Here is a 15,831-nt window from a genome sequence, read left to right as displayed (position 1 = left end):
TTGAATATTTGAGACATTTTGGCCTATAATGACCCGTTTCAGGGAAATCCGCAGCACTATAAAGATCTCATGTGGGGAAAAGGTGAAAGTTGGAGAGAAAATTTCTAGAATTTGTTGATATGACCAATATCACTGTTCAATGACCAATCAATTTCCAAAGGTCCGACAACATATGCGATAGTTTAAACCCTATAAATGCTATCTGAGGTTAACGAAGGTCATTTAAGAGCAAACATCCCTCAGCTTTTACAGTCAAGTAATATCTAGAATTACAAGTCTAAGCATGTTTAAAAAATAGAGTTGAGGTCAGGCAAATACTGTTGCAGTAATAATTATAGTACAGAATGTAAAACTAATTATTCTAATGCAAAGAAAATAACTGTCCCTTTTCCACCCAATTAAAACAAGGTATAAAAAGCATGAGATACATTCTTAGTTATGTGCTGATAAAAGGCAAATCTCATATCAATTTCAAAACATGATCTTCAGGGCTTGCATATAGTACATATTCCCTTTACAGAAAATTAATAACTATTAGACTTTGTTTCTTTAAAATAAATGACACCGAGCCATTCAGTCCAATCTGAGTTCCACTGCATGAACCGTCTGATGGTTCAGTTATCTTCATAATAATAATAATGAGAAGGGAAAGTGTAAAAGGACGTTTCATTCTCATATGAAATTCAATCCATAAATGATGCATCAAATTGGCACACAAAACTCATTACTGTTTGTAACAAATAAAATGCTGGAATTACACTGTAATGGCAAAGTCTTGGTAGTTTTGTTGTATTCATTGATCTAGAATGGATATGAAAGAATCAATTGTCAGACTGGCTCAGTTTTCCATATCCTTTTCTTTAGTCATCTGTGATAAAAATGCAGTTGGCCTCATATTCTACACTGGACTTGTTGAATGGCTGCGAAACAGAACCAAAGCATCATCACATATTCAAATCAATGCTTGAGAAGAGCCAGTATTGTAAACATAATATCCAAGACTGTTAACACATATATGCATCTCTTCTGCTTGGTAAATATGGAGTGGATTTCAAAGTCTCTTACAAAATAAAAAAAATCTATCTAGACCCATCTAAACTGGCCTTTTAGTGCTGCGATATAATTCTCATGTACTGCCGTTATTTTTATATATTTTGAATATGTTTTTTAAAATAAAAGCAATACATTTTCTAATAATACAGTAGGGCAAATCTCACAATGGCAGTCAAGAACAAATCCAGGACATATTTCCCTTCAAAATCCAAAGAAAAAAATAGGAAATGATATATTACATGAAGAAAAAGTCTATGTTTAGGATAATAAGGATTAATGCATTGTGACATTATTCTCATTATAGAGCAAAGAAATAAAACAGCTTAAATGAACTGGAGTACAATAAAAAATAGTATGATGTAAACACTTAAGTGTAAATAATATAATTAATTATTAGTAAGAGATAAATGATAAAACATAAAAACAAAATTGTATTACATTAAGAATGTACGGGGAAGGGCCTGAAGTAGATTTGACTGTCTTTATGCAAAATATAATTTCTTGTTTTTATCTTTTCATTTGAGAGTCAAATATGACACGAAGATGATCTTGACAGATTTCGCGAGATTCCCTTGAAAATCAAAGCCTTGTGCCGACCGTGCCAAACGAGTTCCAGCTTTGTATGATAAAAATATTTTCCAAAAGGAAAACTTAGTGGTCACCATGAAACGATTCTCTAAGCTAAAGGCAAAAGCATAAAAGTGAAGAAGACAATGAAACCACGAAGCAACAAGTGTAAAACACAAAGTGATAGTCAGCCTCTGTGAATTGTGCAGCATATTTGTTTGAGATCGCAAAGTCTCACTACAATGTCACCTCACCTCATTTAAATTTGTAATCTACACGTTAATTAGAGTTCCTGGCTCATACATCGTTTAATTATGTGTGCCATAATGTGATTTGTCTTTATTTGTCTCACAGAGCAGCTTAAGGTCAATGTAAGAATTATATATTGTCACATCGACCTTTCAAGTTCTTTGTGGGATTGCCATTATTATTTCAAGACTACGGAAAGAGGCTATTATTATCTCTACAATACATGGAGACGAGACGATTATCATCATTTAGGTTATTGTGTTTAAGGTGACTAAACCAGCCGCAAGCACTTAACACCTAAGACAGTAAATCTCAGGAAACGGAAATGTCCTGCTCATATTCCACACTAACATCAAAAGAAAAAAAGAAATCTATAAATGATACTTCACATAAAGAAATTAAAGCCTGGTTTATTTGCCATTTATTTGTGCATTTTGACATTATTAATGTAGTATGAAAGAAAATCTCATTGTCATTATTTCATGAATTACATTAAAATCAGCATAAATTAAATTCAGTACAACAAATAATATTATGATATATAAATACTTTACATTTTAAATAATAGATCATCTATTTTTCAAATTACAATAATGCAAATGAGATTTCTTAACGGCCTTCTTTATCTTCATGAAAAATGGTACATTATAATTTCTTATTTTTTCCTTTCGATTTTGGGGTGATATGAACACGGACATTTCTTGACAGTTTTTGTGAAATTCGTTTGGTTTACGATCTAACCATTGCATGTTAGCCATTATGTTTGTCACGCGGTAGCTCTACTTAATCACAAGATGTAGTTTCTTCAGGCTGGATTACGGATACTGACAACCTCCGACCGTTCCATCAATTTCCAAACAACAAAAATAGTCAAAAACCCATGAGTGTGAATGTTCATGAAGAAAATATGAGCATAACAAGTATGATCCGCCTAACGAGGTAATAATGTGTGGACACAGACAGGCTGTATCGAGACGTAGCCTCATTGTTCCAGGGGCGACATCAGTTATTTGACAGTTTTCACTGTAGTACCTCCAAACCTGCATCAGCATTAAAGAAGGACTCCTATGTCCTATGTGAGGGGGTGGGGGGGGGGGGGGGGGGGGTAATAGGCATGAAGGCAGATGGACATGCCTTCATAGACAGCATTCTTCACTCAAACTGAGAACTCAGCCCCGCCCTTCCGGGCACGAACCATCAGCAGGCGCTGGAGGCGGAGTCCAGCGAAAGGGTTGAACCAGAGCAGAGAGGGCGGGCCACCGAAAACAGCCTTCATCCCCTCCCATCGCACCCGCCGCTCCCACGTGGGCTTTTCGTTCTTCAACCGCTCGATTTCCTGTCAGCGTCAAACGAGATATGTAAAGCTAAGGCTAATACTGTCAGCACATTATTACAAAACTCAAATACAGTGAATTTGAATTGTGATTTGAGAAATAATGTTGCATTACATGAAGAAATCTTACTTTCACTGCTTTGTTACAATTTGTTATACAGTACTGGTCAAAAGTTTGGAAACATTATGTTTTTTTTTTTTTATGTTTTTGAAAGTAGTCTCTTAATCTCACCAATGCTGCATTTATTTGATTAAAAATACAGTAAAAACAGTAATACTGTGTGAAATATTATTACAATTTAAATGAACTGATTTCTGTTGTAATATATTTTCAAATGTAATTTATCCCTGTGATGCAAAGCTGCATTTTCAGCATCATTACTCCAGTCTTCAGGGTCACATGATCCTTCAGAAATCATTCTAATATGTGGATTTGGTGTTCAAGAAACATTTCTTCTTATTATTAATGTAAAACACAGTTGTGTTGCCTAATATTTTTGTGGAAACTTTATACATTTTTATACATGTCTTTACTGTCTTTTTTTGTTGATCAATTTAATGTGCATTTGCTAAATAAAAGTTAATTTCTTTTTTTTCTTCTTAAAAAAAAAAACGTACCCCAAACTTAAGCCGCTAGAACTGTTTTTTACATTGATAATAATAAGAAATTATATTAGAATGATTTTTGAAAGAGACTACTTTAAAAAAAACATAAAAAACCTTAATGTTTCTTAATGTTACTTTTGACCGGGAGAGAGAGAGAGAGAGAGAGAGAGAGAGAGAGAGCGAGAGAGAGAGAGAGATGTATGTATATGTGTATGTGTGTGTGTGTGTGTGTGTGTGTGTGTGTGTGTGTGTGTGTGTGTGTGTGTGTGTGTGTGTGTGTGTGTGTGTGTGTGTGTGTGTGTGTGTGTGTGTGTGTATATATATATATATATATTTTTTTTTTGCATTTAAATATATGCAGTGTAATAAGCAGGTTTATTTTGTTTTATTCCCAATTACAATAAACTGCAATAAATAATAGATCAAATTTGGCTGAAGTTCAGTTCCATCAGAAGTAATAGTAGTAACTGGGTGAGAGGACTTCAGCAGGTTTGTGTAAGTCTACTTACCGTCTCATCATTACAGATGGAGTGAATCTGAGTGCCGAACATGACAGCAGTGAAGGTGAGAAACAGCAGCGCTTCCAGACACAGGAAAATCAGCAGCAAGACCGCCACAGGTGGGGAGAAATCACTACACTCTACAGAACAGAGAAGAAAAACACAGATGAGATGATGCTGTCAAAACTAATGCTGGAAATCACAGTTTTAAATGCTTTGTCTGAGAAATAAAAGAACAATAGGACTTTATATAACATAATATCATCTGTCCTCCAGTAATGGAGTGCAAATCTAAAATGTGTATTACCCACCATTCCACTGGACTCTGACACAGGTCAAGAAATGGAAACCGCTGAGACACAGTGCATGCAATGAAATGGAGGCTATGTACATCTGGGGAGAAAGAAAAACACATTAAAGTCAAATATTATTTACACATTTAAGTGTCACAGCCTGGATGTTCACACCTCAGCTTTGAAAAAGACTCAAGAAAATGGGTGTGTGAAGCTGTGGAAAAGTGGGAGTTTAGAGGGAGGGAATTAGAGAAAAAAACATTAAAACTCTGACCTTCAACACACTCGATATTTAGAGAAATAAATATCAAAATATGAGCAGAGAAAACAAACAAACAACAGTTGGGGGGATAAAAAATAAAGGCAGTTATTTTTTGCCCATTCTTCTTTGAATTTCTGGTCTACATTATTGTCTTCTATATAGATTTCATTTGAAAACATGGTGAAATATGTGCGCTGGTCATGTCTGGAGCAGGAGAGTATGCAAAATTGGTCTATAAAAACTTGAAATGCTCCGGTCCGGATATGAACTATGATCCGCGTTCAGTGCTGTTAAACTCATCGCAGCGATCCGCTCCACATGTTGTAAAAAATTTTAATATTGTAACAGTCATATTTCCCGTGTGTTGGTAGTCAAACTCTAGTTCTGACCTCATCGCAGGGAAAATGCAAACAACACTTTTGTGGTATTGTACTGAGGAAACATACACTTACACATACATATACACAAGCACAAGCAAAGCTGAACAGGCAGAGGTGAATGAACAGCGACGAACCTGTATCGTCACATTTGGATTCTCTGCTGTAATGATATCTCATGCGTAATACAGCGTCTATTCTCATGAATAATATGGAGAAACTGATGATATAGACATAGCAGCCAATCACCACTCTGTATTATATATATATATCACTTTTCATTACGTTGGTTTAACTTTTTAGTTTTGCTTTTTAAACTTTAAGAATGAAATAGCTCCGAAAAAAAACACACTTTTCCCTTAATAATAATAATCATAACGAGTGCTATTGTCGTTTTCATTGACGTGCAGCAGGTTTCATGATCATTTAAATGTTGCCATGCTTTAAAATGCTGGTTTCTTAAGATGAAAACCTCAAAATATTGACGTACACTGATGCCTGTAACCAGAAAAAAGATAATTGGTTAAGGGCAATAACGCAATATGCAGTTTAAAAGTACCTTACAATAATAATAAACAACTAATTCAATAATTTACTAGTAGTAATGATCACATTTCTTTCCACCAGTACAGTTATTTAGCCTCTCCCCATTGGATTTTTTTTTCAGTTGTCAAGAAAAGTAACTAAAAGTAGTTAAAGATCAATTGATAACCAAATAATTGTAGCATTGATATAGAACTCAGACAATTTTGTGGTCACAGCTCACGCAATCAGATGTTTTCAATTGGATGATTTTGTCAGCAATTCTTCCATAAAAAACAAAACAAAACGTAATTGAAACCACAGCAGTCTTAAACACACTTACAGTGAAGAGGACAAAGAATCGCTGATTGTTCTCGCCCACACAGTTGTTGACCCAAGGACAGTGGTGATCCATCTTCCTGATGCATCTCTTGCAGATACTAACAAACAGAACAAGGTGAAGAGCACAGACCGGTTTTAAAAGAAGATGCTAAACATTCAGCAGTCACTGAAACTTGGCGTTAAATAAAAATGACTTGATTACAAAGAGATACATAAATGTAAAATATAAATTTTTTGATTGACAGATCCCTCCCAGTCCACAATACACTATTAGATTAAAAAAAGAAGAAGAAATTATGCATTAAATTGATCAAAAATGACAGTAGACAGTATTTATAATGTTACAAATGATTTCGGTTTCAAATAAATGCTGTTCTTTTCTATACATCAAAGAAAGTGTAAGTTAGGGCTGGGTTAAAAATATTGCTTGTCCTGTTTTATTCGTTTCTTATTTTAAAGAGTTGATATCGATTCTTAAATCACAAGAATCGATCTTTCAGACGGTTTTCAGTTGATAAATGCACAAAAATTTGTAGCGTAGAAAAGATCATCTCATTCGCTTTATTACTAGTTACAGCCCAAAATAATGTCATTAGATATGTTGAAAGAGGCAGTACAACTTCGCAAAATCCGTATCATGTCTCTGTATAATGTAATTATAACAGTGTTTCCAACTCCGAATCAAACAGCTTGTAGACAATGTCATGTAATATGTTACATTTACCCCAGAAAAGCCATTCAATATCCAGCTATAAAACCGAACTCTAGAGGAGCATTTTGCTAAATATTTGCACTATACTGCATATTCATTATATTTTTACTTCACATGTTCTTCAATATTTAACGTATCTTGAATAAATCTGTTATGTTTTGTATGATAGCCACCATTTAAAATGTTTATATATATATATATAAAAAAAAAAAAAACAGTAGAGTAGAAACATAATTGTCATCGAAAATGTATTATTATTAGGGCTGTCAAACGATTAATTGCGATTAATCGCATCCAAAATAAAAGTTTGTGTTTACATAATATATGTGTGTGTACGGTGTATAATTATTTTCTATATATAAATACACACACATGCATGTATATATTTAAGAAATATTTGCATGTATATACTGTGTATATTTATATTATATATAATTTATATTATATATACATATTTTATATATAAATAACAAATTTTTCTTAAATATATATATGCATGTGTGTGTATTTATATATAGAAAATAATTATACACCGTACACACACATATATTATGTAAACACAAACTTTTATTTTGGATGCGATTAATCGCGATTAATCGTTTGACAGCCCTAATTATTATAAAAATGTCCTTATATGTAATTTAAAACGTAAGTTGCATATAAATCTGTTAATTTAAACCTATAATATTATAGTGATGTACCAACAGGGGTTCCCTGTATAGTTTACAGCTTTAGTTGAGATATTTTTTCCTATTTTTATAAATTTCCCCTGTATTGTACCTGATAGGCCCCAACTAATCGATACTGAATCGAATGGAGAATCTGTGTCAATGACCAGCCCTAGTATAAGTTATGACATCAAAACTGTGACCATGTAAAGATATGACAACCCACGTTTACATATCAGGGCCTATGCTGTATTTAGCAGCATCATTCCAAATGCAAAAAGCATCAGCCAATCACAACACAAGTCATTTAAATGCAACTACAAAAAGGTACAATAGCAAAATTTGTGCAAAAGGTGTTAAAAGAGGGAGTAAAATGGACACAAATTAACTGTTTTTAGTGCAAGAAACCCGGTCTGAGGACTTCCACGGGGGGAAAATGCTACAAATGTGGCCACGTACAGTTAGCAAAGTCTCATTTATCTGATGTTGGTCTTACCTGCAGTGGTGTGCTCTCTCTGGTTTAATGCTGCAGCATTTTGGACACTTGTAGATGACTTCTCCTGGCTTCAGCTGCAGACTCTCCATGTATTCTTTAGTGGCGTTACCTTTGGGAACAGCTCCCTGATAAACACAATACACTTCCCATCAATAACATCCATCACAAAAAGTTCATTACCACATTTAATTAAAATGACGGTCCTTTCTTACTGGATCTGACAGCATGGTTCGCAGGTGCGATGTCAGCGCTAACACAGCCAGAAAGTTAAATGCCACGCCGTTGATGAGAGAGAACCAGAAGCTTTTGGAGGGGAGCAACATGACAAAGTTCACCACAAATTGGGCGTACATAACCAGAAACCAGGTCATGAAGGCGCACACCATCCCGCAGCTGTCCTGGATGAACCAGACGCGGTCGGCCGCCACCACTTCCTCCTCCCCTCCGCTGAGCAGGGGCTGGTGCTGCTCCACATCCCTCAACCGGTGTCCTGAAGACTGCATTCTCTCCTGCAAAGAGAGAGAGAGAGAAAGGGTGAGCCAGACATAACACTGATTCACACGCTTATCTATAGTGGTACAGTAGAGACAAAAGAGAAGCATATACAACATGTGCATTGCACAAGCAAAACCAAGGTAATGCATGACCAGATACAATACTAGGGATGCACCGATACCGATATCAGTATCGGGCCCAAAACTGTGCTCGTGTACTCATACTCGTTCTCATTATATTGCTCCAATACCAACAACAGATACCACTCAACATGTACTGTACTGTACATGTTGAGTGGTATCTGTTGTTGGTATTGAAGCAATGACTAAGAAACACCGATACAGAGCAAACAGGGAGCAGAATGGATATATCAGGGAAAGATACATCAAGTAAATGTAAACAAATTAAATATTAAAGCCTATACAGCTGGTGTGCATGAGCTGATAAGCGAAACACTTGGATTAAGTGCGCAGCGGCACAGTCGCACGAGAAAGAGAGAGAGAGATAGAGAGAGAGAGAGAGAGAGAGAGAGAGAGAGAGAGAGAGAGAGAGATGTTGCATGCTTTTGATTGCTGATTGTTCACTCAGCACACATGCGTCATTTGGATTAAAACTAAATCATATATGCAAGTAATGCACACATACGAAGTTATGTAAAAAAAAAAGAAAAAAAAAAGTATTTAATCCATGCATTTGGTCTTAAAGGGACAGAACCTTATAAACCTGCTGCTGTGTTTTTAATGTTAATAAAACAACAACAAAGGACAAAGAAAATGTATACAGTGTTATTTTACATTTGATTACTTTATTCAAATTCAGTGCCTGAAATCTACTGTTAGAACTACCTAAAAACCTGAAAAGCAAGTTTATTTCATGTGTATCTTTTTTCTATTGAATTTATAACTTATTCAATTTACATTAATTAGGCTAGTAGTTTTTGCTGTTATATCTAAATTGTAATAACGAATTGCGATTTCACAAAACCTGTCCATAGAAATTAAACACGAACAGGTAAGCTAATGTTCAAACGTTTTTCATTTTTTTTAAAGAAATCAATACTTTTATTCAGCAAGGATGCATTAAATTGATCAAAAGTGACAGTAAAAGCATGTATAATGGTTCAAAATGTACATTTCAAATAAATGCTGTTCTTTTGTATTTTCTATTCATCAAACAATCCTGAAATTACCCTATTAAAATGATTTCTGGAGGATATTGTGACACTGAAGACTGGAGTAATGATGCTGAAAATTCAGCTTTGTATCACAGGAATAATTTTTTTTTTTTTTTTTTTTTTTTATCCAATCCAATCCACTTTATTTCTATAGCACATTTTACAAACACAAAGTTTCCAAAGTGCTGCACAGAAGACTCAGAACATACAAAACAATTAATATAAAATTATTAAAACAAAATAAGAACATCAGTTTTTAAAATATATAAAAGATAAAAAGAATAAACACCACAGAGGACCACACAACTCACGCGGAGTTAAAAGCCAAAGAATAAAAATTAGTCTTTAGACGAGCCTTAAAACACTCAACTGTAGGGGAAGTTCGGACATGGAGGGGCAGAGCGTTCCGGAGTTTAGGTCCAACCACAGAAAAGGCCCTGTCCTCCCCGAGTTTTAAGTCTTGACTTGGGGACCGCAAGCTGGAGCTGGCCCTCTGACCTCAGTGTCCGCGCTGGCGTATAAATTTGGATGAGGTCCGAGATATATGTTGGGGCCAGTCCATTCACAGCTTTAAAAACAAACAATAAAATCTAAAACGAACAGGAAGCCAGTGCAATGAGGCAAGAATTGGAGTTATATGAGCGCGTTTTTTGGTTCCTGTTAATTTTGGACTAACTGTAAGCGTGAAAGTGCGTTTTGATTTATACCGATATAAATTGCATTACAGTAGTCTAAACGAGAAGAAATAAAAGCACGAGTAGCTTGTTCAAAACTGTTAAAAGACAAAAACGGTTTAACTTTGGCTAAAAGACGAAGATGTTAAAAACTAGATTTCACTACTGCATTTATTTGTTTGTTTAGTTTAAAATCACTGTCAATTTTTACCCCAAGGTTAGTTACAAAACGATGCACAAAGTCATTGAAGGGGCCCAAATCTATCATGGGGTTAGTGGGGCCAAACTGCATAATCTCTGTTTTACTCTCATTTAGTTTTACATTTTTTTGGGCCAACCACGCTTTGACGTCATTTAAACATTCAAGTAGGGGTGTCAAGGGGCTGCCTTCATGCTTTCTCATTGGCATATAAATTTGACAATCATCAGCATAAAGATGATAGGAGATGCCATGCTTTGTAAAAACTATTCCAAGTGGAAAGGAGGTACAATGCAAAAAGAATAGGACCAAGAATTGATCCCTGGGGGACCCCACAGTTAAAAGGCGCAGTTGATGAAGTAGAGTCCCCCATTTTAACAAAAAAGCATCTCCCTGAAAGATATGACTGGAACCACTGTAGTGCAGTCCCCGTGACTCCCACACAGCTTTCCAGACGAGATAAAAGAATTTTGTGGTCAGCTGTGTCGAAAGCAGCAGTGAGATCTAAAAGCACTAAAATGGCTGAATCACCAGAATCTGTCATTAAAAACAGGTCATTAAAAACCTTTAAAAGTGCAGACTCAGTGCTATGAAATACTTAAAAACCTGACTGAAAAGTATCTAAGATGCCATGTGCCTCCAAAAATACAAATTTTTCCAAAATTTTCGATAAAAAAGGAAGCTTTGAAATAGGGCGATAATTTGAAACATTTGTGGACTCAAGTCCAGCTTTCTTAATCAGTGGCTCAATCACTGCTTTTTTACAAAATACAGGCACAACTCCAGAAGACAGGCTACTATTTATAATTTCCTCAACATGAGAGCCAATCGTTTCCCACACATCCTTAAAAAAAGTCTGGAGGGACAGGGTCCGTAGGGGATGTGGAGGGTTTAATTTGATTGATAATCTTTGTAAGAGATAGCATTGAAACTGGCTCAAACTGACAAAAAATACCAGGTGAAAATTCAATAGAAGTGGATTGTGGAGGGTTCAACACAGACCCAATGGTTTTAAAAAGAGAAGAAAAGAAATCACAAAAGAAAACAATTAAATTGTAATAATATTTCACAATATTACTGTTTTACTGTATTTCTGATCAAATAAATACAGCCTTGATGAGCAGAAAAACTTACCGATGCCAATCAAGCTAGCCAAGAAATCTAGACGCACCCTAGCGACAGCAAAATTGATTTTATTCAGCTTTATTTAACATCTTGATGTAGGTCCGGCTTGCCAGGCTACAATCAAGCATGAGCATCTATCTAAATAATATAATAACCCACTAAATATTTTAAATTCCCCAAATCCAACAGCAAGATCAGACACAAAGTGAAAGTGAAAACCTAAGAAACCTCATTTTCGTAGTGTTCTGTAATAAAAATGTCAGTGTGTAAAAGGCTCGGGAGTGTGCAAGCTTAAAAAAAAGGCTCTCTTATAGAGCTGGGGCTGTTAACCATTTTCAACCCTAGTATCACTGGAATATCGCTGCCAATCTAACATCTTTTGTTAAAGAAAAATGGCAAGAGTTTCAGCCTTGGACATGGGCTGAAACTTAGCATCTCATTTACATAAATACTTTTGAGATGCAAATTGCTTACAAAAACAAAAGGCCAACAGCCTAAAAGAGAGATGTGTATGGTCAGCGCCAAAAACTGACAAGGACAATGTACACTCGTTCTAAAGAAGGACAAAAGGGACTGAAAAACAAACTGCATGAACTGATCAAGATATTCTTTACAGTAGATGCTCACCTGCATGTATTTGTTTCTCTGACAGTGCGGGATAAGTTACAAAAGTTTATTAGGGCGAGGGGTTTGTTCAAATGATGCTTTTCTTAGCAAGTACTCACCACGCAGAGCGTCCCTCACAATGACATCCTCTCGAACCCTGTTGGGCTTGAACTCAAAGGCATCTACAGTCTGGAACCTGTAGAGGACACACACACATACAGAAAATCATGCTATAAGTGAATATGCTCACAGCAAGAAAGTAAAGTGAGTCAGTAAGCGAGGCAATGCAGACAGAGCTGTGTGTGTGTGTGCGTGCGTGTGGTCATAATACTTCACACATAATTAGCCTTCATTTGCATCATCTCTAATTATCATTTAAATACATTGTTAAACAAAAGCTCTAAATTTTACAAAGCCTAATCTGAACCCCATTCTTAATATAACACACAGGTTCAACTATATATATATATATATATATATATATATATGGGTCAATGACGTGACGGGTCATTTTTTTGTCCAAAGGCCTTAATAATAATAATAATAAAAAAATATTTAACATCCAAAGTATGTAAGGTAGTACAACTTGATCTCTTTTACTGAATCCAAAAGGTTTTAATTATATTTTACTACATATAAAGGTATTTTAAAGATTTTGAAGTGTCAAAAGGTCATTCGGTAAAACCGATATAGCAAATATTTAAATGGAATAATATTGTTTTTAATAACTAAAGGAACTACAATAATACAAATATAAAGCAGATAAGGCTCTTTTTTTTTTTACATTTCCCCTTTCCTCCTTTCCCTGTGCAATGTTTTACTTGAATATGTTGGAGTGTTTAGAGTAGTCCAATAAATGATTACATTTATGAGATCAGTGATAATTTTATTTAATATTTCTTCTGTGGTACACACTATATACTCAACATCAATGTCAAATCAGTTTTTAACTTTCAAATCAGTGGTTAAACCGAATGACTTTTTTGGTGACAAATTTTTTCCATCTTGTAAAAAAAATGACCAAAAACAGTGTTAATTGATTGTACAAACCACAAAATCTTATTGTTAACACCTAGGTAAACTAAAAAATGGTTTCAAATATAGTTATATCTCCATTCTATTTTTTTACACTTTTAAAAACCTTATTCGTCAATGACCCATATATATATATATATATATATATATATATATATATATATATATATATATATATATATATATATATATATGGGCCTATATATAATAAAATTAATGATTAATTGCGGTTAATCACATCCAAAATAAAAGTGTGTACATGATGTGTGTGTACTGTGTATAATTATTTTGTACATATAAATACACACACATGCATGTATAAGAAATAGTTGCATATATATATATAAATAACACTTTTTTCTTAAATATATACATGCATGTGTGTGTATTTATATACAAAATAATTATACACAGTGCACACACATATATCATGTAAACACAAACTTTCATATTGGATGCGATTAATCATATATTTATATACATACACACAGTCAAAATTTCTACAATTAAGTCAGAATGAGAAATCAAAGATCTATGGGCCAGAAACAAAATCAAAGCAGACTTAAAAATAAAACATGTTGGTTCTTGATTACAAAAGCAGGCTCAGTTACAAATTACGCCCGACTGAATTTTACAGCCAATGACATCCATTTCAAGTGTCTCATAACTATATTCACCAGTTTATTGCTGATATTTTCTATTAATATACAAATTTTTATTTTTACCATTTCTTGGAAATCTCTTACTATGGATAAATCAATTTAAATTTTGATTTTAATAACTCCATAGTAAAGTTAACATAACTAAACTACATTTTTTTTATGACTTTTAACACAGGGTTAAGAAAAGTTTCACTCTTGTAAATAGGAAAACACTGCTCTTAATCCTGGGTTATGAAATGTATGTAATTAGTCCTGAATTTAAGTGTCAAAAGAATCTAGTTATGTACAACTCAAATGACACAGAGGGAAAACATTTTAAAGAACTGTACTTGTGTAAATAGGCAACGAATGATTCAAATAGAATAACATTTAATTTAACGATTTACTAAAAAAAATAATACTTTTTTCACTAGCTTTTGTGTTTCATATAGGAAAAGTCATGAGGGTGAGTAAATTATGACATACTTTTCACTATACTATCCCTTTAAATCCTTCAAATTAATGTGAAAAGATGAAAGTTTAAGTATAAAAAACTAAGTTTCACTTTCATCGCCTTTGATTACTGCTGTGGTTGATTTCAACATTGATAAAACCCACCATTTTCCCTCAGTCAGCTGCAACAATACAAATATGCACTTAGATATGCACTTCACATTAAATTATTAATAAATATACTGTATATTTATTAATAATTTAAATATATACACATACATATATATATACATTATATTATATACACAAGCGTACAAACTCTCTCTTATTCACACAGAAACAACTGAAAGTGTCACTGGCCTGTTATGAGGAAATGTGTTTTGATTTCAGATATTAGTGTCGGACAGCTGCCAATAATAAAAAGACAAATTCAGTGTGCATATACTGTACGTTTAGTTGTGGTTGGTGTTGTTAATTTATAAACCAGTATAGCAACAATCCTAACAACAAATCTCTTTCAGACTAATCTCCCGTCACACCCTTGATCTAATATGTCGTTTGAGTTGTATATTTTCCACATGCTTTTATTATAACTAATATATTAGCTTTATAAGTCTTTAATTTTTCGGACAGTCTCATTAAATCATTTAAACCCGACTGATAAATCGCAGCCACACAAACATCATCATGATTTATTTTCTTTAACGAAACACAGAGCGTTTTTTTTTTCACTTACCACCTCCAAAATGAGATTTTATTCACCAGCTGTGATTCTCAGATGAGCGATGAGCACATATAAATAGATCATTTCATTTATCAGATTGTTTAAAGGGTTTCATGGGTGAGAAATGAGGATGAGGGTCAAATACACTTCCGGGGTTCAGTGCGATCATTTCTGCTGCTTCTGCTGTCTGATGAGTGACAGGCCCGAACACACGTCGCCTCACTTCTGACCCCTACCGGCGGATCCGAAGAGCTGCGGAGATCAGGGAAGATCCTAATTTAATAAGGACCTCCAGGGAGGTCTCAGGTGCTCTCTGCTCACTTTCTGCCACAGTGGCAATTCAAGGATTCATTTTTAAGAGAAGGGCATCAAAGGGGACAAGTGTGCAGAGAGCCAAATGTTCTGTAATGTGGATTCAATGAAGACAAGGAGACATTTTCGACTACATGAACTATATTTTGTACCATAGTCTACCAGTGCTTAACAATTTATAAAAAGGTGAATTATTATTTCAGAATTACATATCATTTGATACAGAGCAAATTGTTCAAAATATTGGTTTGGGAGCAGCAGTATATTATTGTTTGAATTATTTTTAAAGCCCAGTACATGTTGTAAACACCCACACACACACACAGAGAGAGAGAGAGAGAGAGAGAGAGAGAGAGAGAGAGATAGGAACACAGGGGACACAATAGGAACAAAAGCAATTGGTCACAAGGCCA

At 34.5% G+C, this 15,831-nt stretch overlaps 1 protein-coding gene across 1 annotated transcript; it reads right to left on the bottom strand.

The window, feature by feature from the left end:
- Positions 1 to 2,538: 2,538 nt before the first annotated feature.
- Positions 2,539 to 15,295, bottom strand: zdhhc7 (zDHHC palmitoyltransferase 7). Its single transcript, XM_084408575.1, has 8 exons — positions 15,119 to 15,295; positions 12,373 to 12,449; positions 8,193 to 8,489; positions 7,981 to 8,105; positions 6,106 to 6,202; positions 4,620 to 4,701; positions 4,318 to 4,448; positions 2,539 to 3,205 (listed from the first exon to the last, which is right to left on the bottom strand). The coding sequence occupies exons 3-8, from the start codon at positions 8,481 to 8,483 to the stop codon at positions 3,026 to 3,028; spliced, it is 906 nt and encodes a 301-aa protein (XP_084264701.1). The 5' UTR covers positions 8,484 to 8,489; positions 12,373 to 12,449; positions 15,119 to 15,295; the 3' UTR covers positions 2,539 to 3,025.
- Positions 15,296 to 15,831: the final 536 nt, after the last annotated feature.

This window comes from Rutilus rutilus (genome assembly GCF_951802725.1).
Source record: "Rutilus rutilus genome assembly, chromosome: 5".
Lineage (NCBI taxonomy): Eukaryota > Metazoa > Chordata > Actinopteri > Cypriniformes > Leuciscidae > Rutilus > Rutilus rutilus.
Note: the sequence above shows the minus strand (reverse complement) of the source record. Positions and strands in the feature narration are given on the sequence as shown.